Source organism: Panicum virgatum, chromosome 6N (assembly GCF_016808335.1).
Source record: "Panicum virgatum strain AP13 chromosome 6N, P.virgatum_v5, whole genome shotgun sequence".
NCBI classification, from domain to species: Eukaryota; Viridiplantae; Streptophyta; class Magnoliopsida; order Poales; family Poaceae; genus Panicum; species Panicum virgatum.
The window spans coordinates 15,160,255-15,184,819 of record NC_053150.1 but is presented as its reverse complement, the minus strand read 5'-3'; the positions used below and the strand labels follow the sequence as shown (position 1 = coordinate 15,184,819).

Genomic DNA, 24,565 nt, shown 5'->3' with positions numbered 1-24,565 from the left:
CTGATGAAGTTCCGATGACGATCTCTCTGTGGAGGCTGTGGTTGTGGAGCTTGGTTCACTTGCGCTTGTATGTTGACCATGGTGTTGGCCATTTGGGTCAATAGCTGAGTCTGTGCAGCTAAGAACTGCTCCATCCCTGGTGGTGGTGGTGGTGGTTGTCCCTGGTTGCCGCTCATGCTGTTGGGCTAGGGGTTGTTGCCTCTTCCTTGACGTCGCACTGGGGGTTGATCGACTCTTGATCCGGACCTGGTGTTTACCATCTGATTGGTTAGACAAGTGAGACTCATGAAATAGATCATGGTAAATTATAGGCACAAGGATGAGATAGATACAATAAATAAAATAGATAACCCCAAGCTTTACTAACTAGCTAACTTTATTAAAACTTGATGCAATTATGGTCATCACTCCATAATCACACCACAATCATTACAAAGAAGCAACTCACAAAGTTTCACAAGACCAAGCATTATAACACACTGATTAAACTAACACACTTAAGCAAGCGTTTATGATCTAACGATTACAAAATGACTTGACAAGACCCAACCTAAAACTCTTAAGCCTAACATCTAGTAGAAGTGATTCTGGTAGCCATGGTCGCCAAAGCGGAGCCTCTTGCGTTGGGGTGACAAGGCGGGAAGAGGAGGCTCCTCCTTCTGAACAGGCGGTGGCGCCTCTCCTGCAAGCTGGGCTTCAAGCTGGCGAATCCTCTGATACGCTTCCCTTAGTCGGTCCTGAGTCTCATCCAGTTTGGTGGTGACGTGCTCCATATCCGTGTTGAGCGCAGCAACGGCTCAGACAAGGACGTTGACGCAACTCTCCCCGTGACCTCCAAGTGTCAACTCTATGTCCTCAGTTCCACAGGCATGATGAGGAAGGTGCTGATAATCTGTGTCCTGCAGGTCCCAACAATTGGTGTGGCAGAGGGACCAGAGAGCCCTTCTGGCTGCACTGCTGACTGCGTCGTAGTAGGTGGACATGGGTGTAGAGGAGTCGTGCGCAGAAATGGTCCTCCTGCCTCGGTGCCCATCATCAACCCTGATGCGGACACGAGTGACGTAGTAATCGCCGAGCGCGGGGTCGTCATAGTGCCTCGTGTGGTATAAAGGAGCCATAGTGTTGTTCAACTCGTCAAGCACGTCCCGCAGCAGCATGGGGAAGTAACTCTCCTCGTGAAATGAGGTGCGCTCACAGCACGGTCCCCTTTGTGCTGCAGGGCCGTCGTCCTGGTTGTCATCCTCCTCTTCGTCCTCACCATCATTCCTTGGGTCATTCGGGCCTCCTCCAGCAGCGGTTGGTACTGGATCCTCTGGAATAGGAGGTGCTGGTGGCGGAACTGGGTCTTCCTGTGCTGGTGTTGGCGACGGTAGCGAAGTTGACATGTTTCCTTCTGCATCGACTGCCATGATGCGGCCACTCTCATCCTCAGCGAAGAAGTAGTCCCTCCCCGGTACTTCCTCAACCTCCTCCTCTGGCTGAGCTGGGGCGGGTGTAGGAGCAGGAGCTGGGGCTGGCTCAACTGGTGTACGATGAGCAAATAAGCACCCTCCGGTGCGCTTGTGAGCGGTCTAGTGAGTCCTGACCATCTGTAGCAATGACAAGATAGAGAGATTTTGTTTAGAAATACATACTTGGAAGAAGAAAAACAAGTATACAACCAAGAATGGGATAAAAGATTTCAATATAAGAAAGGATTAAGCAATTTTCAAAATAAGCATAGAAAGGTATGGTTTCTAAGCAAGATAGACCTTAATTTTTGACCATTTCTAACTAGGCTAACGTCCTACAGTCAATACTGCTCTGATACTACTTCTATCACACCTGGTTTAAGAAGGAAAACCGAATGCATCTCATATGTGTGCTAGGATCAAGTTTACACACATACGATAGACTATAAAGGGAATATCATCACAAATGCATAACGAAAGAGAGTGTTAGTAATTTTATTACATGACCGAATATCTTAAACTCAAGCGAATAAATAAACATTTATAGAGTAGCAGCGGATCTTCAACTTCATAAGCAGATGACTGGGAGACGTACGCCTAGAAATCCTCAAAGTTTTCTGGGTACTCCGGACAATTACCTTGGTCTGAGCAGCAATTATGTAAGGGTGAGTACACTTATGGTTGGTACTCAACAAGTGGTAGGAAAAACAACCATAGTACATGCAAGGCCTAAACAAGGAAAAGCTGACACGGTTTAACTGTATCAAGCACTTTTTGTTGGTCAAGTTTTATTAGGAAGCATTAACTAAGTATAAGTTTATACCATTAACCCGCAAGATAAGCATATATGAAGACAAACAACAATAACCATAAGTAAAGCATCAATTTAGATCAACTTCAAGTTCAATTATCATGTGAGGGTCCAAGCCGCTCATGACCGTGAGCACGGCTGATATATCAGTTTTACACTATGTAGAGGTTGTACACATTCACCACAATTCGCGTAAAAGTTCAAAGAACTTTAAACCCAACAATGCAAGTGTGGGCCAAGCACCATATCACACTTTCTTAGGTATGACTACATAGGGACGCTATGAGGCTTTTCCAAAGAATCACTATATGTACATACTGGTCCCTGACTTTCTGCGGTACCTCAGAAGACGAAGCTTCTTTCACCCGCTCCATCAATTCACAAACCCGAAATCCACCAATCAAACGCCCCCAGGAACGACATATACATCATCTAATTACTTAGCAAGGACCAGAGTCATATGGTATTGTGGTTGCACTGTTTTCTTGGGTGGTTCTCCATGTTCCAATTAAGCACATGATCTTGATTAACAATATTATACGATTATTGAACATGAAGTAAAACAAGTGTAACATTTGTCTCATCATTAACCAACCATAACCCAAAGTAAAGGCAACTAGCAAAGCTACCCAACATAAATTAAATAACCAAAGTTTCATCAAGGAAGGATAAACAAAACTAGGCATATCCTTAATTTGGGTCCCATCATATTATAGACACATGCATGTACATAAAGTAAAGTGATTTTTGGAGAATTTTTAGGGGTTAACAAGTATGATCAAGGGCCACTTGCCTTGCTCAAAATGCTGCTGCTGATCCGGTCCTTCAAAGCCTTGGTCTTGCTGCTGCTCGAACTGCTAATCGTCTAACACCCACACAAGCACATACAAGCAAACAAATACAAGAGATAAGAAACAGTGCACCAATCAATGTAAACAGTACAAAATGAGGTTAAAAAACTATTGTACACATTGCAAGGATCGCGTGAGCGCAAGAATCGTCGAAAACGGAGTTAAAACGAGAAAGTTAGAGCTAAAACAAGATTTTAGGGGCTAAAACATAAAAGAAAGGGCTATTTTATAAATATTTTTGAACTGAGAAGGACTGCGGGTTAAATTCAGAAAAATTGAGGGGTCTTTTTGCAAAATTGCCAAAGTTGACCAGTATGGCTAGGTTTGACCTAGATTGGATCTAATTTGGATTGTTAGATCTAGATCGGACGGCTTTGGTTTGATGGGCATTAGATCTAATCTGGATCGTCAGATCCTGATCCGATGGCTAGGGTTTGTTGGGGCGGGAGGCGGCGATGCAAGGCTCCGGCGGCGAACAGAGTGGCGGCGAGCGGCAGCAGGGTCGCCGGTGTATCGCGTATACGCGATTCCGGCCCCGATTCAACTTGGGTTTGGGTCGGGGAGCATGCGCACGGCATGGCAATACCATCTAGGGGCTTTGCACGAGGCGAGGGCGAGCGGAGCAGAGCGCACGGTGGTAGCTAGAGGCGGCAGAACATCGTCAAGAAAACCCCAATGAAGGAGAGCGAGAGGGAGAGGGAAAAGGGGTCGACGGCGTGTCTCACCTCGACGCGAAGCTCCGGGGCGGCTCAAGCACGACGGGGAAGCGGTGTAATGGCGGCGCTTCGCGGAGCTCCGAGCTCGAGCAACAATGGCGGCTCGTGCTAGGGTTTTGAATGCGGCGGCTGCAGCGCGATTTGATGCGAATCAAGGAGTGCGGGCGACGCCTATAAATAGGCCGGGCAGGGCCACCTTGGTGTGCGTGCCAAGGCGCGGACGTCGGGGCGCGGCCAGACTTAGATTCAAGTCTGAGCTCGGCTCGGCGAAGGATAAGGCCCCGATAGGTGGGGCCCACCTGTCGGCGGCAGAGAGAGAGAAGATGGAGAGGTGGGTCGGGCCAGAGGGAAAAGAAACTGAGCTGGCGGTGAGCTTTTGGGCCGCGGGGAAGTAAAAGAAAAAGAGGGAGAGGGTGTGGGCTGGGCTAGGAAGATGGAAAGGTTTTTTTTCATTTTCGCAAATGGTTCAAACCAATTCAATTCAAATTCAAATTCAAACTGAACAATAAATAATAAAATATTGCAAAGCGGCATGAGATGCACAAACCTATTTTCCTTAAGTTTATTTTATGGCTAAGTATTTTATTTATCTCATGATAAATGCTCTAAACACAAGATAAAATAATTAAAACCTTATCGAACCTATAACAAATCTAATTAAATTTATTTAGGTTCCAAATTTGAAAATTAGGGTGTTACAGACTGGTCTCAGCAGAGACCGGCCCAAGTTCGTCCTGTGCATCAAGAGTGTCACATCAAGGAGAAGTGGGACGAGTCTGAGCCAATGCAAGTTGATTCTGGGAAGGCTCCAGTTGCTAATGTTGTGCAAGTTGAGGACGGGAAAGGCAAGACCCAAGATGCACAGAAAGGACCGATGATCGTTGAGAAATTGGTCAATGCTTCTCAGAAACTTGTGTTGGCTAATGATCATGAAGCCAGTAGCAGCAACTCCAAGGATCAGGACAAAGAGAAGTATTTTTAGCCTAGGTGGTGCCCGCCAGGGTTGACACATACTTAGAAGAGGAGGTTGCAGTGCCTTCGCTACCAGGAACAGAAGGAAAAGGTGGCGGAGAAGTTGAGGGATGAGCACTTCGAAAAGTACAGGCCAAGGATCCCTCAAGGCAAGATGTGGCAGGTCAAGACAGTTGACCAGCCACCAGGACCGGTCGGACCGCTCCAGCCGACCGGTCTGACTGCTCAGAGCAACCGGTCAGACCGGTCGAGCCTGAGCCCAAGCAGAAAGCAGAAGAAAGTGTTATCACTTCAGCTCCTCACGCGACAGAGGTTCCAGCAGCTCCTTCAGCACCAGAAGATGAAGAGTTGGTGGATTATGAGGCTTCTCCTGAACATACCAACATGGAGATCAACGTTGTGCGCTTCTCCGATGATTACTTGGTGATTCCGGAGGAGGAAACTCCTTATCTGGACTTTGGGCCACGCGAAGCTATATTTCAAAAGCCCAAAGATTCAGATAATTATTTGAAGGCTCTCTACATGAGGGGGCACATCAATAGGAAGCCAGTTTCTCGTATGCTCATGGATAGTGGGGCTATTGTAAATCTGATGCCCTATTCATTGAACAAGAAGCTCGACGGGATGGACGAGGACTTGATCAAGACAAACATGACGGTCAGCGGTGTTGGAGGAGGTGATCCCATTGGTGCCAAAGGGGTTGCTTCAATGGAGTTGGCCATTGGGAGTAAGACGGCCCCAACAGTGTTCTTCGTCTTCGAGGTGCAAGGTAATTTCAGCCTTATACTTGGACATGATTGGATTCATGCCAATCAATGTGTGCCAACTTCCTTGCATCAGTTTCTTATTCAGTGGATCGGCGATGAAATAGAAATAGTGCATGGTGATACTTCTTCTTTCATTGCAACCGCTGATTCTGAGTTTATTGGTGCACATGATAATGTCAAGTGCTTATTGGGCCAGGATTTGACCAATTATGACTTGATCAGTTGCACCAAGGATGGTTTCATATCTGCTATTCTAAAGTCGATGGAGAATCGGCTACATTTACTTTTGTGATGCATCAGTTCAGCAATGCAGAGCCGACCGGTAAGACCGCTACCTCTGACCAGTCAGACCGGTCGATCGGTCAGACCGGTGCACCAGACCGGTCAGACCGATCCAGCGCAGACTGGCTATAGCAGTGTCTTGGGCACTATCGGGCACGGACGAACGATATGTGCGAGGCCATTGAGGACTTCGGTGATTTTGATAAATTAGGCCAAGGTTTTACGTCGGCTGATCCATTAGAAAAGGTAGATATTGGAGATGGTTCTATTCCTAAGCCGACTTTTGTAAATGAAAATTTATCGGATGATTGTAAAGCCGATTTAATAAAGTTATTAAAAGAGTATGTCGATTGTTTTGCAGGGGAATATTCCGAGATGCCTGGTTTGAGTCGTGATTTGGTTGAGCATCGACTGCCGATTAAAGCCGGTTTCAGACCTTATAAACAACCTGCTAGGCGATTTAGTCCTGTCATGTATGACCGAATAAAATAATAGATTAATCATTTATTAAATGCTGGATTTATTCGGTCTTGTCATTATGCGGAGTGGATCTCTAATATTGTGCCCGTTAAAAAGAAAGATTCGGATAAAATTAGAGTTTGCATTGATTTTAGAGATCTTAATAAAGCTACTCCTAAAGATGAATATCCTATGCCTATAGCCGATATGTTGATCAATGAAGCTTCTGGACATCGTGTTATCAGTTTTTTTGATGGTAATGCAGGTTATAATCAAATATTTATGGCCGAAGAAGATGCGTCTAAAATGGCCTTTAGATGTCCTGGTTTTGTTGGTTTGTTTGAGTGGGTTGTTATGAATTTTGGTTTGAAAAATGCTAGTGCTACTTATCAAAGGGCTATGAATTTGATCTTCCATGATTTACTTGGTGTTATATTAAAAGTTTACATTGATCATATTGTGATTAAATCGGCTGGTTTGAGTCATCATTTGGCTGATTTGAGACTTGCTCTTAAGAGGATGCATCAGTATGGTTTGAAGGTGAACCCGTTCAAATGTGCTTTTGGTGTATCGGCTGGAAAATTCTTGGACTTCATTATTCATGAGAAAGGCATAGAGATTGACCCAAAGCGAATTGAAGCCATGAAAGAAGTGGAAGATTCTACCTGCAAGAAAGATTTACAGAACTTTCTAGGTAAAGTAAATTTCTTGAGAAGGTTTATATCTAATTTGTCTGGAAATATAGATGCTATTACTCCTATTCTTCAGTTGAAAGATGAGGCTGAATTTACTTGGGGGGGCAGAATAGCAGGAGGCTTTTGAGAAGATCAAGAAATATTTATCTTCACCACCGGTTCTCAGGGCACCTAAGAGAGGTATTCCTTTTAGGCTTTATGTGGCTGCAGAAGATAAAGTTATTAGTGTTGTTTTGACTCAAGAAACCGAAGAAAATGAGTATATTATTACATATGTGGGCCGACGGCTTAATTGATGCGGAAATAAGGTATACATTTATTGAGAAGTTATGCTTATCTTTGTATTATGCTTGTACCAAGTTGATGCATTATTTGTTATCTAGTACTTGCATAGTTACTTGTCAAGCCGATGTTATTAAGCATATGCTACAAAAGCCGATTTTAAGTGGTAGAATCGGAAAGTGAGCTTATGCACTTGTTGAATATGATTTGGCCTATGAGTCTTTGAGAGCTGTTATAGGCCAAATTGTAGCAGATTTCATTGTTGAATATCAGATTAATGATGAGCATGATTTGGAAGTCGGCTATGTTACTTGCACACCATGGAAGTTGTTCTTTGATGGATCGGCTTGTGATGATGGTCAAGGGATTGGTGCCGTTCTTATTTCTCCGAGTGGCACTATTTTTGAGTTCTCAAACCGATTGGAAGAAGAACGCACGAATAATCAAGTTGAATATGAAGCACTTCTATTTGGCTTGGAATTCTTGGAATCAATGTGTGTTAAATATGTGGAAGCTTATGGAAATTTACTTTTAGTGGTGCAGCAAGTATCCAAGGTATGCCAATATTACAATGAATCTTTAAATGCATATCTTGATAGATGCCTTGATATTGTCCCTTCCTTTGATGAATTTGTAATTCGACATATTCGAAGGGAAGATAATAAAAAGGCAAATGCTCTGGCTCAGCAAGCATCTGGTTACATTGATACTAAGAAATATTTTAACATGAGAAAGCCGATGCGAGCAACAGCTGTGTTACTGGTTCTGGACGAATCGGTCTGACTGGTCTGACCGGTCTGACAGCTGAAAACAAAAAGTCGGCCGTTGCTTCTAATTCCAAAGGGAAGGCCGAAGTTGCTGACTGGAGGGTGCCTATTATGACATATTTAAGGGACCCTGATCATGGTGCAGAGAGAAATATTCGGCGTTTGGTATTTAAATATGTTTTGATTAATGATGAGCTTTATCGTCGGACCGCCGAAGATGTTCTCCTCAAGTGTTTGGATTCTGATCAGGCTCATGTTGCTATGGGGGAAGCTCATGAAGGCATCTATAGTACACATCAATCGGCTCACTAAAATGAAGTGGTTGCTTAGGAGGGCCGGTTTCTATTGGCCAACTATGATGGCGGATTGTTTCAGATATTATAAAAGATGTGAAGAATGTCAGCGATTCGGTGATATTCAATTGGTGCCTGCTGCGTTGTTGCATCCTATTATCAAGCCATGGCCGTTCAGAGGTTGGGAGTTGGATTTTATTGGCCAGATTAACCCCCCTTCTTTAAAGGGACATCGTTTCGTGTTAGTTGCTACATATTACTTCACTAAATGGACTGAAACAGTTTCTTTGAAGAATATGACACATCGGGAGGTAATTGAGTTTATTACAGAGAATATTATTCATAGATTCGGTATTCCTCAAACTTTGACAACGGATCAAGGTTCATCATTTATTTCAAAGGAGGTACGTGATTTTGCTGAATCTTATAAGATCAAGATACTCAATTCATCTTCATACTATGCTCAGGCCAATGGTCAGGCCGAGTCTAGTAATAAGATCTTAATAAAGCTTATCAAGAAGAATATAGAAGAGAATCCCAGGAGGTGGCATGAGGTTCTATCTGAAGTATTGTGGGCTCATTGTATATCTAGACATGGTGCTACTAAAGTTACTCCTTTTGAGCTTGTATATGGCCAAGAGGCCGTTTTGCCCATTGAGGTGAATCTGGACTATTATAGATTGGCTAAACAAAATGATCTCATCGCTGTTGATTATTATGATTTAATGATGAACAACATTGATGAAGTGAGTGACAAGCGGTTGCAAGGTTTGAAGGAGATTGAGAAGGACAAGTTTCGGGTAGCTAGAGTTTACAACAAGAAGGTAAGAGAGAAATCATTTCAGGTTGGTGAGCTGGTATGGAAAACAATATTGCCTCTTGGGACGAAGAGCAACAAGTTCGGCAAGTGGTCATCAAGTTGGGAAGGACCATATAAGATCGTCAAGGTTATCTTCGGTAATTCTTATATGGTGTAGACGATGCAAGGAGAACGTATTCCAAGAGCTCTCAATGAAAGATACTTGATGAAATATTATCCCAGTGTGCAGAACGGTTGAAGACGAAGACAGCTGGTATAGAATATCGCCCTTAGCATTATTTTTTAGTCTTGCATTTTCTTTATAAATCATATATCTAGGCTAGTGCCTGGTACTTGCTTTTTAGCTTATAAAACTCACCAAAAAACAAAAGGACATATGTTGTCAGTCAAAATTGACAAATTACGGAGGCCGAGCGGTCTGATTTTGACATGCAGGCATGCTGAGCTCGACTAAAACGATGACGTGGATCATCTGACTTGTAGGCCCCGCTTGTAAGCGGGCGGTAGAGGTCGTCCTCTTCGCTGCCGGACCCCCCCCCCCCCCCCCGGGTCTCTCCCATGCCCGCTCCCCTAGGCCTGCCTGCTGTAGTGCTGTCCTTGAGCAGCGGCTCCGCCCGTCCGCCTACCTTGCGCAAATAGCGCCTACACGGCTGTCCGGCCATACCCCGATGCGGAACCTGCGCGAACCATCGTCCTCCACTCACGGCGCCGTGGGCACTGGCTTCGCTCATCTCGCCGCCTTCGCCTCAATTGCCGAGGCCATCGACCATGCAAGGCGATGCGGAGCATGTGGGAGGGGGTGCGCTGTGAGCTGTGGTTCGAGCAGGGGCGGGATGGACGACGGGAGGTCACACAGCACAGGTAAAATCAAATGCGGCGGGAACAGAATCTGCGATGGCATGGATAGAATTGTAACTGCCGGCTAAATAGATTGGAGTAACAACAACAGCAAGGCGACGTAGGTAGGCAGGGGCAGCCACCAACGGCCGCCTGACTCTCGCCTGCATTCCAATCTTCGATTCAGATGTCGCGGCCATCAAATCAACGTTGGTCAACAAAATAATCACAGATGAAATCGGATTGGCCTTGCGAGGATTGAATTAGCGGCAGCACGGACGGAATCGATGGGGCTGAGGGCGTGCGATGATAGTTGCTGCTGCGGGCAAGCGCAGCCGGCGGAGGAACGAGGGCCAGGCGCGAGCTGCATCTTAGAGTGAGCGCCGTGAGTGAAGGAGCAACGGGTGAGGTCTGAACCACGGCTCCGAGTGAGCGCCGGCAGCTAGCAGATCGAGGGGAGCGGCCTTAGGAGAGAGAGGGAGAGGAGAAGACAACCTCTACTGCCCACTTACAAGCGGGACCCACATGTTAGATGATCCTCATCGTTTTAGTCCAGCTCAACATGCATGCATGTCAAAACCACCATATAAAACCACTTGAGGGAGTCTTTTAAACGGTTTTGCAAAGGTGGAGGGGTTAAACATCCTGTTTCATAGTTGAGGGGGTGATGTACTCCACCCTCAATAAGTTAGGGGGTTATATAGACTTTTTCCAATGGTAATATGACTATGAAAGCAGAGAAGCGTGTATTTCAGCCTTTCAGGTGATTGACGACAGGATAGAGACAAGCTCTACAATGGGTCAACAGTTGGCATGAATATATTTTTTTATAAAAATAGATAATACGAGATACATATACAAAAAAAGTGAAATAATCCACATGTAGATCCTATTTCTGATTGCAAATATAGATCATTTAAGGAGCATTTCTCATCATTTTTTGTCTAAAAAAACATTTGAGGCCTAGCTTGAGCATGAATAGACATCCATACAATAGCAATAGATAGCAAAACAAAATGGTTTATATTTAAAATAAAAAATATCATGACAGAAGCAATGAGGTGATCTTCAGAAGAGCAGTCAAAATCTTTCGTAAGGCCTGGAAAGTTGGAAAGATTCAACCAACAGAAATATGCATATATACGGCACCTGTGATAAAAGAGCCATATGCCCAGATTCCAATCCATGTGCCGTAGACGTAATCTGAGGCACATGTTGTTTGGAACACTACATGCCCAGGCCCCAGGGAATCATTTGAAACATAGCTAATAAAAAAATATCATGACAGAAGCAATGAGGTGATCTTCAGAAGAGCAGTCAAAATCTTTCGTAAGGCCTGGAAAGTTGGACAGATTCAACCAACAGAAATATGCATATATACGGCACCTGTGATAAAAGAGCCATATGCCCATATTCCAATCCATGTGCCGTAGACGTAATCTGAGGCACATGTTGTAACGAACATGGCACCATTGATGCCATTTCGAGTGATTTTGGTGATCGAATGACAACACAACACTTGGACTAATATGATTGTTAAGATAATCATTCTCAGGCTTTTAGGTTCAAGTGATGACAAAGAGAAAGAGAAGATAGGCGTAGCAAGGCCCGATGGACTGCCCCTACGGGGGTTCCGCTGCTAGGGCATCGGAGCATCCGATGGTAGTCGGAAGAACCGACGCCTTGATAATTTGGTGCAGAAGGGAATCGAAGCCAAGTCAGCCTATAGGCACCGGTTGAACCGACGGTCCAAAATAGGGCATCGGTGCAATGGCCGTCATTTGTACCAGAGACGATGTCAAGTGACCAGAAGAAGTTTCTTCAGCACCGGTTCAACCGACGGTGCATCGGTGCATACCACCGGTGTAATGACGTCAGCATCCAGAAGAAGTTTCTTCAGCACCGGTTCAACCGACGGTGCATCGGTGCATACCACCGGTGTAATGACGTCAGCATCCAGGAGAAGATTCTTTCAGCACCGGTTGAACCGGTGAGGCATCGGTGCATTGCATCGGTTCAACCGGTGGTCTCTGCGTCAGCTGTCAGGACTTCAACGGCTACTTCATGTTGTGAGTGACCGGATGAACCGACGCTACCCTGCCAAGAGGCATCGGTTCTTCCGGTGGTAGCAGAGCTGACCGTTGGAGCAACGGCTACAAGACTTGGTGGCCTATATACGCCTCACCCCGGCCATTTGAAGTGTGCTGGAGTTGCTGAACATCCCAAACACACCCAAGAACATCTCCAACCACCATAGAGCTTCATTGTACATCATATAGGCATATATACGGCACCTGTGATAAAAGAGCCATATGCCCAGATTCCAATCCATGTGCCGTAGACGTAATCTGAGGCACATGTTGTTTGGAACACTACATGCCCAGGCCCCATGGAAACATTTGAAACATAGCCCAGTCCAAGGAACACTACACTCATGCACACATGTATGGAGACCGTGCTGTCATCGTCACAGAGATCGTGTTAACTGTGCACAATTGCTTAGAAATAAGTATGTGTTGCTGGGCTTCATGTCTGCATCGCCTATAAATACCTATGCAATGCAACACAGATAGGCACTAACAAATCTATCAGAAACATCTGCAAGAAAATATAAACTAGAGTGGAATTGAGAACATGGCGCCTGCTTCTGTAGATCATGACCAAAAGGCAGAGGAGCTACGGAAGGCTACTACCTTCCACCCAAGCCTGTGGGGTGATTTCTTCCTGACATACCAGCCACCAACTGCGCCTCAGGTAACAATGGCATCCCACTGAAGATGAGGAACAAGCTTCGTCGTTGCATGCTGACATGCTGTCATAGTGTCATGAAATTCTTGATACTTCTTCTCTGCAGCACGAATACATGAAAGAAAGAGCTGTGGTGCTAAGAGAAGATGTTAGGAAGATAGTGAATGGCTCAACTGATTTACGGGAAACAATGGATCTTATAATCACATTGCAACGACTTGGACTAGATTACTACTACGAGAATGAGATAGACAAGTTACTGCAAGATATTCACAACTTAGATTACAATGATAAGGATCTAAACTTAGTTTCACTGCGGTTTTACCTTCTAAGAAAGAACAATTACGATGTGTCATCAGGTAAGACTTTCTCGCTAGAACTGACTTGTCAATTTTTTTTAAAAAAAAGTAAATGGAAAATAGCTAACTTTCACTATGCATCTATATTTTACAGATGTATTCCTAAATTTTAAAATACAAGATGGGAACTTTGCCATTGCTGACACAAGAAGTTTGTTAAGCTTATATAATGCAGCATATTTGAGGAGACATGGAGATAAGGTACTGGATGAAGCAATCTCTTTCACTAGATGTTGCCTTCAAGATATAGTTGAACATTCAGAATCACCATTCGCAAAGGAGGTGTCTTCTTCTCTTCACACACCTCTTTTTCGAAGGGTTGGAATATTAGAAGCAAGAAATTACATACCCATTTATGAAAAAGAGGCTACACGAAACGAAGCCATATTGGAGTATGCAAAATTGAATTTTTACCTTCAACAACTTGTTTTCTGCGAAGAGTTAAAGCATTGCACAATGTAAGATTATTTTCATCTCACTTTTGAATCTAACATTACTCTATGTTTATTCAGTCGCAGGATGTCAATTGACTTATTTTAACATATATGGTAGGTGGTGGAAGGAATTCCTTGTCAAATCAAAGATGACTTTTGTTAGAGATAGAATAGTAGAGGTATATTTCTGGATGAATGGGGCATGCTATGATCCTCCATATTCTCACTCTCGAATTATACTTACCAAGATCACGTCTCTTGTTACAATACTTGATGATATGTTTGACACATATGGTACCACTGAGGAGTGCATAAAATTTGCTGAAGCAATTAACAGGTAATTAACAATCTTCCCACCCATGTCAGATGTTTTTTACTTCAAAAATATCACATGTATTAACGATTAAAGACATTAGATTGCATATCATCAATTTACATAAATATCAAACTAAAGGAAGTGAAGTCTTTGGTTATGACTCTGTGATGGAATGACATATCATGGAGACATGTCCAGGACAGAAGGCCTTCGGTGCTGATGTACAGTTAGGCATGGCGTGCCATGTCCCTTGCATCAGAACAAAACAGTTTCAGATAAAATAAAAAAATAGTACCTAGGTCAATATCATGACTAAAGCACAGAGCAAACTCTGTAGCTTACAAAGCTTTAATATATCTACAATTTAAGAAGTAAAATGACTGCGATCATCAAATAGACTTAACAAGCAACAGTACAAAGTTGACTGTATTAGTCAAATAATAGTGTTGCAGAAAAGTTAGGAACAATTTGTCAAAAATAATTATATTTGAATTGAAATCACATTAGAATGGAAAATATTATTCAATGTAACCATCCTAAAAAAATGGAAAACACATTCACTTCGTTAGAGATGTTCTTCCGACATCTTTAATATACAAGAAACAAAGTTCTGACTCTGTAAAATGCAGGTGGAATGAAAGTGCAGTACCTCTCCTTCCAGAGTACATGAAGGGTTTCTACTTATTTCTGTTGGAGACATTTTATTCATTTGAGGATGAGTTAGGACCAGAGAAGAGCTACCGTGTGCTTTACCTAAAAGAGGCGGCAAGTATCCTACTTAACTTCTTACGATTGTCTTATACTTGAATATTGACAAGGCACACATAATCATAACAATCAGCTAGAAATGCAATGTTCTTTCAAATTCACTTATGCAACTCATATGAATAATTAAAAAAATAAGTATATCTTATAAAGAATTTGAAAATTTGATGATTTTATTTGCCAAATATCAAAACTGGAGTTCTTTATGCATGATATTTTGAGTTTTGACTAGTCACAAATTATTCAGTGTCTTTGTGATGGGAGGTAGGACTCGTAGGAGGACAGGGTCGAACCCTGCTGCTCTCACGGCTTAACAGAAGAGAGAAGAGGCTAATACTTTTCATTGCTCCTTCACGAGTCTTTTAGTTACATATATATAGGCCTAGGCGCCTTGCATAACAAGTCCCTAATATCTAGGAGATAGCCTTCCAAACAACAACCAACGCCGATGACACAATCCTAACCAACCTCCTGGGTCTTCCTGCAGCGACGTTTGTAGACTTTGCCCCACATGACATCTCTCCCCCCCTCGTGCAACAGCTCGTCCTCGAGCTGGAACGCCGGATAACGCTCTTCGAATTCTGCAAGATCTTCCCACGAGGTCGATGACGGAGGTGCACCCTGCCATTGCACCAGAATCTGGCGAACACCGCGGTAGAGCCTGGCGCGTAGAGCACGTTCAGGCGCTAGCACCACCGCACCATGATGTAGCGGAGGCAGAGCCGGCGGCGACGCCGGAGGATCTCCCTTGAACGGCTTCAGCAGGCCCACATGAACCACATCATGAATGCGAGCCTTTGGCGGCAGAGCAAGCCGAACAGCAACGGGGTTGACGACGGCCACCACTTGATACGGCCCAAAGAAGCGGGGTCGCAGCTTGCCTTTCGACGAGTCGACGATGCCGGACGCCTGACGATGACGAAGGCGCAACCACGCCCAATCTCCCACAGCGAAGGAGAGCTCACGGTGCCGCTTGTCGTAGTGGCACTTCATCTTCTTCTGTGCTTGTTCCAGACGGAGGCGCACGTCCGCCAATAGCTCGTCGCGTTCTGCCAAGGAACGAGCCACTGCTGGCACACGTATCTCGCCAGGATCATACATCTGCAGGGAGGGGGGATCACGACCATAGACCACCCTAAAGGGCGTGTCACCAAGTGCTGTGTTGTAGGCCGTATTGTAAGTGAACTCAGCCCAAGGAAGCCACCGAAGCCACTGTCGTGGGCGATCACCAGTGAAGCAACGCAAATACATGGCGATGATCTTGTTCGCCACCTCGGATTGGCCATCAGACTGTGGGTGGAACGCCGAGCTCATCTGAAGCTTGGTCCCCGTGGCACTGAACAACGCCTGCCAGAACGCCGACGTGAACACCGGATCACGATCCGAGACGATCGAGGCTGGAATCCCATGCAGACGCACCACTTCACCAAAGAACGCACGCGCCACTGTCTCGGCTGTGTAGGGATGTCCGAGCGGAATGAAGTGTGCCGACTTCGAGAAGCGATCGACGACAGTCATGATGACCGACTTGCCGCCGACCTTTGGTAGGCCCTCCATGAAGTCCATGGACACATCTGTCCAAACCGTTGATGGAACCGGCAGAGGTAGTAGTAGACCGGCGGGGTGCAACTGCTCAGTCTTGTTGCGTTGGCACACAAGACAAGCACGAACATGCTCCTGCACGACGCGCTGGGCGTTCGGCGTGTGGAAGTCGCGCCGGAACCGCTGCAGGGTACGCTGGATGCCCTCATGGCCGACGTCGTGTGCAGCCGCCAGAGCCACCTGCAACAGCGGGGACGACGGAGGCACATAGATGCGCTTGTTGTAGAGGACCAGGCCGTCGACGACGGACCAAGGCGATTGTAGCTCACCAGACATAATCTGCGCCGTCAGGGCCACCAAGGCTGGGTCGGCCACATTTGCCGCTCGGAACTCAGCAAGGAGATCAAAGGAGGGCGCCGAGATGCTGTTGAGCTCCGCGTCGGCATCGCGGCGTGACAGAGCATCGGCGACGACATTGGTGCGCCCGGGCTTGTACTGCACAGTGAAATCAAAACCCAAAAGTTTACTCACCCAATGGTGTTGGGGAATCGTGGCGAGGCGTTGGTCGAGGAGGAACTTGAGGCTTGCATGGTCCGTCTTGACGACGAACGGGCGCCCCCACAGATAGGGCCTCCAGTGCCGGACGGCGAACACCAGCCCAATGAGCTCGCGTTCATAAGCTGCGAGTGCCTGATGACGCGGAGCGATGGCGCCGTCGCCTTGATGCAACACAGCGCCGAACCCCGAGCCCGAAGCATCACATTCCACGACGAAGGGCTTGGCGAAGTCCGGCAGCTGTAGGACGGGTGCGGACGTGAGTGCTTGCTTGAGGGCGTCGAATGCTGCCGTGGCCTCTTCCGACCATGCGAACGCGTTCTTCTGAAGGAGCCGCGTGAGAGGCGCTGCCACCGCGCCGAAATTCTTGATGAATTTGCGGTAGTACCCCGCGAGCCCTAGAAACCCGCGCAAGGCGCGAGTAGATCGCGGTGGCGGCCACTCCTGCACAGCTCGCACCTTGTCGATGTCCATGGCCACACCCTGCGCCGAGACGACGTGTCCCAGATATGCGACGGACGTCGTGCCGAACGCGCACTTGCTGCGCTTGACGAAGAGGCGGTGAGCGCGCAGCGTGTCGAGGACGAGGCGCAGGTGTTGTAGATGTTCCGCCCACGAGTTGCTGTAGATGAGGATGTCGTCGAAGAAAACCAAAACAAAGCGGCGGAGGAAGGGCCGGAGTACCTCGTTCATAAGTGCCTGGAATGTCGCCGGTGCGTTAGTTAAGCCGAACGCCATCACCAAGAACTCGTAGAGTCCTTCATGGGTGCGGAACGCCGTCTTATGCACATCAGCCGGGTGCATCCGCACTTGATGATATCCGGAACTGAGGTCAAGCTTGGAGAAGAAGCATGCGCCGCGGAGTTCATCGAAAAGTTCATCAGCCACCGGGATAGGGAACTTATCTTTCACCGTCTGGGCGTTCAGCTCACGGTAGTCCACGCAAAAGCGCCATGAATTGTCGGGCTTCTTGACTAGGAGGACCGGAGAGGAGAACGGTGATGAACTGCGGCGGATGAGCCCTTGTTCCTCCATGACACGGCACTGGCGCTCAAGTTCATCTTTTTGCAGCGCCGGGTAGCGATAGGGGCGTACTGCCACCGGGAGGGCGTCGGGTTTGAGCAAGATGCGGTGATCCCTGGCGCGCTCTGGTGGTAATCCCACCGGTGCAGCGAACACATCTTCAAATTCAGCAAGGAGGGCGTCGAGGAGTGACTCCGGCGTGCATGCATGCAGCTGTGGGCGTTGAGGTCCGGCCTCGCCGCGCCACTGGATCAGGCGGCCGTCGCGCCGGAATGCCATGGACAGTGTACTGAAATCCATGCTGAGGGTCCCCAGGGAGGCGAGCCACGTTGTGCCCAGCACCATGTCGTAACCGCCCAGTGGAAGCACGAAGATGTTGTCGGTGAAGGGCTCGTTGTCGATGAGGAATGCCGCTTGACGGATCACGCCGGCGCATGGCACCTTGTCGCCATTGGCCACGGTCACCCGCAGCGCGCGCGGGGTCACCTGGAGTCCGGTGGACGCCACACAATCCGAGTTGATGAAGTTGTGCGACGACCCGGAGTCGGCCAACGCACGGAGGGTGGCCGAACCGATGTGGACCAGCAGTTGCAGCGCTGCGCCTGGCGTGCGCTCCGTCTTCTGATGGATGCCGGTGACCGCCAGCAGGGACACCTTCAGATCCTCGGCTTCCTCAGTGTCGTCGTCGTTGCCGTAGTCGACGTCGAGGAGGAAGAGCTTCTTGCATGAACGGTTGTGGCCGCGAACGTACTGCTCGTCACAATTGAAGCAAAGGCCGAGGCGTCGCCGTTCGTCGATCTCCGGCTGAGTCAGGCGGCGGACGGTGCGACCCGCGACCACTGTGGTGGCGTTGGACGACGACTGCGCCAGGAGCTTGGGCGGCTGTGTTGCTGGTGTCGCCCCGGTGGCAGGAGTTGCCGGCAACGCTAGCAGAGGTGGCTGTGGAGGTGGAGGCGGGCGCGAACGCGGTGGGGCGGGTGGAGGCGCCTGTGCCTAGAGTGCGGCGGCCGCCGCGGCATTGCGACGCTCGAAGGAACGGGCCAGGCTCATGGCCATTGCAAGCGTCTGGGGTCCCTGGATCTGGACATCCAAGCTGAGGGGCTCCCCAAGGCCGGCGAGGAACAGCTGCGTTTTCTGGTTTTCCTGCAGGGGCCCGGCGCGCGCGAGTAACTCTTGAAAGCGATCCTGGAAGTCGGCCACCGTGGACGTGAGGCGGCATGCCACGAGCTCGCCCAGCGGATTGGAGCGTAGGGGAGGCCCGAAGCGCAGATCCAGGAGCTCCTTGAAGCGGTTCCATGAGGGCGTGCCCTCATCCTTCTCCACTTGCATGTACCATTGTTGTGCCGCGTCGTGTAGGTTTAACGCAGCAAGCCACACCTTCTCCTCCTCCATGGTGCGCTGGCCACGGAAGTAGTGCTCGCACTTGTTGACGAAGGGCATCGGGTCGCCGGTGCCGTCATACTTGGGAAAATCAAGCTTGTGGAAGCGGGCTTGGCCCATAGGCCCGTCGCGGCGGGGATCTGGCGGCGCGTGTTGTTGTCGTTGCTCCAAACGTTGGAGAGACGCGCTATGAAGGCGTTGCTGGTGATCGAGCTCGGTCAGGCGAGCTTCCAAGACGTCGAGGCAGTCAAGCTTCTTGAGGATCGCCTCCATCAGCTGGACGGAGCTCTCCGTCTGCTTCTCGTCGTCGGACATGGCGGCTAGGGTTTGTTTTGTGTGTGGCGGCTGGTGGTTTAGGGTTCTGGTGAGGGGAGATTGCAAGGCTTTGGCAGCGGCGTGTAAATATATAATGAGGACGCGTAATTCAGATCCAACTCGGAACACAATACGTGATCGAATCGAACCGAAGCAACTGATACCAGATGTGATGGGAGGTAGGACTCGTAGGAGGACAGGGTCGAACCCTGCTGCTCTCACGGCTTAACAGAAGAGAGAAGAGGCTAATACTTTTCATTGCTCCTTCACGAGTCTTTTAGTTACATATATATAGGCCTAGGCGCCTTGCATAACAAGTCCCTAATATCTAGGAGATAGCCTTCCAAACAACAACCAACGCCGATGACACAATCCTAACCAACCTCCTGGGTCTTCCTGCAGCGACGTTTGTAGACTTTGCCCCACATGACAGTCTTAGATGAATAAATGTTGTGTTTTGAGCTATTCATGAAATGTTTATTATTTGCTAGTAAAAGTCTTTTGTGGACTGTATTGTCCGTATATGATGATCCATAACGTTTTTCCTAACTAATTTTATTTCAAGCAACTCACTTTATCTGGCAGAAATATCAGAATCTGAAATAACTTCAAACATTTTCATATTTCATATAGATGAAGCGTTTAGTTCAGCAGTACTCCAAGGAAGTAGAATGGCGTGATGAAGATTATGTGCCAGAAACAATGTGTGAACACCTTCAAGTTTCAATGGAAAGCATTGGATCCGTCGCTCTAGCCTGTGCTGCATATGTTGGAATGGGTGATGTAATAACAAAGGGGACCCTCGAGTGGGTTTTGAGCTATCCTCAGTTCCTCACGTCTTTTGGTGTTTTTGTTCGGCTCTCCAATGATCTTGTATCAACGAAGGTCATTTTCTATAGTTAAACAAGTATAGCTTCATGCAAAAATTGTACATTGGCTCACTCCTTTCAGCCTATGGTTATCTAATGAGTGGGTTAGATTCTGTTACTAGGCATAGATTCATGGCATAAATTTGGATTTTACCCTAATTTTAATTTAGAATCACAAAGTTTGGAAGATTAACTAAATGTTGTTATAACAAACCTGACATACTTTTTCACTACGACATCTTGCAGCGTGAGCAAACAGCAGACCACAGTGCCTCCACTGTCCACTGTTACATGAAGGAGCATGGGACAACAATGAATGATGCATGTGAAAAGATAAAAGAACTTACTGAAGATTTATGGAAGGATATGTTAGAACAATGCCTTGCACTGAAAGGACTACCAAAGGTCGTGCCACGAACAGTGTTTGACTTTTCAAGAACTACAGATAATATGTACAAGAATTGTGATGCATTCACTTCTTCACAAGCACTCAAACAAATGATAGAACTGCTCTTTGTGGAGCCAATACCGGAATGAAGCTTGCCAAGTGGAGGTAGAGCCATAAAAGTAGTTATGAGGTATATTGTGATTTTGGAATAACCAGAGTCTCGATGAAATAATAAGTATTGTCATCAGCTCTAATAAATGTATCGTGCTCTCACAATCCCGCTCATGTATGTAACCGCAGTGCTAGTGGTAATGCCAATTTGCTGCTGAGAAATAAAAATATGTACTCCCTCCTTCCCCGTTTATAAGGCATGATGGAACATGACACGGTCTTCTAAACAACACTTTGACCATTTATTTATCATATATTATATCACTTTTGATTATAAACTTATAATCATTGTAAAATATATTTGATTATGAATCCAATCATATGAAATTTGCATTATAAAAATAAAAATTTAATAGTCAAATTATTGGTCAAAGATGACAAGATTTGAATCTTGATATACGTGTATGCCTTATAAACAGGGAATGAGGGAGTACTTCCTATCAAATGCACTGTGCTGTGGTTGTATATATTCTCAAGTAATAGCATGCCCTTCCTCATGCATTGCTCTGTTTCAAATATTACTTGAACTAATGAAATGGTGCAGAAGACAGAAGTGGTGATCTAATTCATGGAAAATATGGTCCGCTGAGTTATACCAAGGTGGCAATGTGGAAAGACCTCTGTCACAAGTCACTACTGAACTTTGTGTTTACTCCAAGTTTCCAATCCAAGGGAAAACTGAACTTGGTGATATTTCTGAACTATACAGGAGTAAATTATGTAGGCTGATGATGAATACACTAGTCAGTTCCACGACGAAACGGAGGCACTTAGGTAGAGCAAATCAAACCAACCTCTTCAGCTGACCCCGGCACAGGCGGCGCTTGACGCGGCGGCGAGCCATTACGTCGAACAGCTCGTGCCCGCGCACGTTGCCCGGATGCCCGGCACCCAGGAGGAAGCAGCCTACGGCGCCGGTGAGGCAGTGAGCAGAGGCCGTGAGCATGCCTGAGCCACCGCGCCGCCTTCCGCCACCTGCCGTTGTAAGCCCCTCACCACGTCACGGGGCCCATTTTGTGAAGCACCATGCGCGCTTCAGGCTTCAGCGTGCGTCAGTGGGTGCATCGCCGTTCAGTTTGCTTCCGGCGCCAGCGCTGCCGCCGCACGCGTGTAGTGTACGCCCGCTCGCCGTTGCTACCCGATCTGAGCGGCTCGCGCCGGCAGTCGCCGCCGGTTGCTTCCGCGCAGCAGCCGGGGCGGCCACTCTCTGTCTGGCTGTGTGATTTTTTGGGCCTCGCCTTTGTAGATTTGGTTGTTGGGCCTTGCTATCGTTTTTGTTGCCGCGCAGAGAGCTTATCTCTGATTGATTCCATGAACCTGGTAACTGCTAGCCTCCGCGCTGCCAGGAAGCAGCTCTCATCTCTGTCCTCTCTACACAGGAAGTAACCAAAGCCTAATCCTCCCTAAATCTGAAAAAGACGGCATCTACTTTCTCTGTTTCATTTGCACAACAAAGAAGCAACCAGGATTCCCTCCCAAATCCGCAAGAACAACAAGCCAATAGCCATAGCTTATCTCCTTCCTTGCATAGCAGATCGACAAGCATAAGAGCATCTCAGCAGGACTTTTAAAATTGAGTGACTAAATTCCATTTTAAAAGTCCACTTCCAAAATTTAGAAGGTCAAAATATGTTATCTACTCCAACAGGCCTGACTAAATAAGATTCTATTTTTTGTGGGTCCTACCTGTCATTCACATTTGAGCATCTCTTCTCATAGGAATGCAGCCGGCGGGTGACCGGCGGCGAGAGGCGCGCCGGGGCCGGCCATAGAATTGATGCGCGCCCTCCTTGTCGGCTCTGTTGGGGTCGGCCTCCGGCGACTCCTCATTGTCAGCTCCGTTGGGGTCGGCGACCGGCGGCGACTCCTCAGTGCGCGCGGCCGGCGGCGGGCAGCGCGGGGGGCGATTCGCGGTCGCCGTCCATGCTGTTCGCGTTCCGCAAGGACGGGCAGGCCAACCGCGTGGAGCACGAGCGCGAGTCCTTCCTCCCGTTCCTGCGCTTCTACCGCCGGCCCTACGACGAGATATCCTACCGCGCCAAGATGCGCCCACCGCTCGGCGGCCTCATCTCCATCGTCGGCGAGAGGATCTGATCCCCATCGGCGGGCGGCGCGGCCGGCAGTGCGCGGGCACGCCGGCGTGCTTGGGGCGCGCGGCCATGGCGGCGGTGGTAGGTACGGGGGCCGGGCAAACGCGGGGGCACCACCTCGCCCGCAACAATCACCATCTCTAGTACGGCCTCGCAACAGCGCCGGCGGCCTTGGCGCTCTTCTTCTTGCTCTGCTTCTGCGTGCGCCCGGCGACCCTTCCACGGGTCGCGCAGACCCAAGGCCGTCCTGCACCACCACCACCCACGCCATGTCGAGGTTGCTCCGCAGCTGGATCAGCGCGTGCACCTCCGCCTTGGGCCACCGGGAGGACGTCGGGCCGCCGCCGGACCCGTCGTACCCGCCGGGGGTGTCGGCGTGCGGCGTCTCGGCCGGCGTCATGACAATGTCGATGCTTTGCTGCTGCGCCGCTGGCGCTTGCGGCGTCGCCGGAAGTGGCGACCTCTGCTGCTGCGGCGAGGGCTGCGGTTGTTGCGCGGGCGGAGGCTGCGAGGCTGGCGGCTGCTGCGCCGGCGGCGGGGCTGCTGGCGAGCTATGGGCTTAGTCCCTGCTTGTATGACTTAAGCTCTATGCATTCAGGTGAATGCTAAGGCTGGGATATCTTATTCCGTAATCTAAAAAAAAACTGTGGCAAGTGTACAAAATCTGAAGCGTTTAAGCTGACACCAAGGGAAGACACAGTACCGTACCGGATATTAAATTGATCAGAATTTTTTGGTTGAAGATGTAGATGACAAGAAATTTTAACAAAACTAACTGTCCCAAGTTAATTTGTACACTTGCAAACTCAAAGTGGGGAAAAGATTTCAACACTACCTGCAAACTCAGGACCAAGCTAACTCCTAATTATGTATCGTAGCTAGCTAGCTACGGGTTGACGCCGATTCGAGGCCAACACACGATGGCACTTGAACGTGCAGCACGCAGCGACGCTCCTTGCAGCGCCTCCGCAAGCTCCGGTCAGACCAGTTTGGTCGCCGATCAGATCGGTCTCGTCGAAGCAGTCCGACGAAGATCCAACGAACTCTCACCCGGAAGGGACCCGTCAGGGCAAGCGCATCTTGGGTTACCCTAAGTTCGTGTAACATCCCAAAAATCCACAAAAATAAATCACGCACCAAGTTATTTTCAAAATTATTTTTCATCGTTTAGCTCAAGATCCTCCTAAAGCATAAACCCTAAATTCCGAGAATTTCTCCCTGTCCTGAACACCCAATGGCCCATTGCGAACTCCTAATTATTTTTCTTTTCCCACTCCGCGCGACGCGCGGCGTGTCGCCCGGCGACACACGCGTGGCCGACCAGCCGCGGTCGTCGCCGCAGATTCCGCTGGCCCGCGCACCCCGCGATCGTCGCCGGCGCGTGCTCGCCCCCTCCTCCCTTTTCCCTCCTTCCTATTTTTCTTCTCTTTTTCTCCAATTTTTTTCTCTTTTCCATTTCTTTTCTCCTTTTCCTTTTTCTTTTTCCCCCTCCCTCCTTCCTTCTCCTTCTCCCTCCTGCTCTGTCCCGCACACCGCTCCGCCCGCCACCGACCGCCTTCCCCGCACGCGCGCTTTGGCCCCGCCCTGACCTCGCCTCCTCCGCGCGC

The 24,565-nt window shown here is 48.1% G+C and overlaps 1 protein-coding gene and 1 long non-coding RNA gene across 2 annotated transcripts; one reads left to right on the top strand and one right to left on the bottom strand.

Moving 5' to 3' along the window:
• Nucleotides 1-12,462: 12,462 nt before the first annotated feature.
• Nucleotides 12,463-22,407, bottom strand: LOC120679254. The gene is made up of 2 exons (XR_005677065.1): nucleotides 21,663-22,407; nucleotides 12,463-13,541 (listed from the first exon to the last, which is right to left on the bottom strand). It is a non-coding gene; the product is annotated as an uncharacterized LOC120679254 (long non-coding RNA).
• LOC120679252 (sesquithujene synthase A-like) lies at nucleotides 12,604-21,066 on the top strand. The gene is made up of 7 exons (XM_039960802.1): nucleotides 12,604-12,757; nucleotides 12,858-13,110; nucleotides 13,205-13,568; nucleotides 13,663-13,881; nucleotides 14,490-14,625; nucleotides 20,074-20,325; nucleotides 20,556-21,066. The coding sequence occupies exons 1-7, from the start codon at nucleotides 12,638-12,640 to the stop codon at nucleotides 20,844-20,846; spliced, it is 1,635 nt and encodes a 544-aa protein (XP_039816736.1). The 5' UTR covers nucleotides 12,604-12,637; the 3' UTR covers nucleotides 20,847-21,066.
• Nucleotides 22,408-24,565: the final 2,158 nt, after the last annotated feature.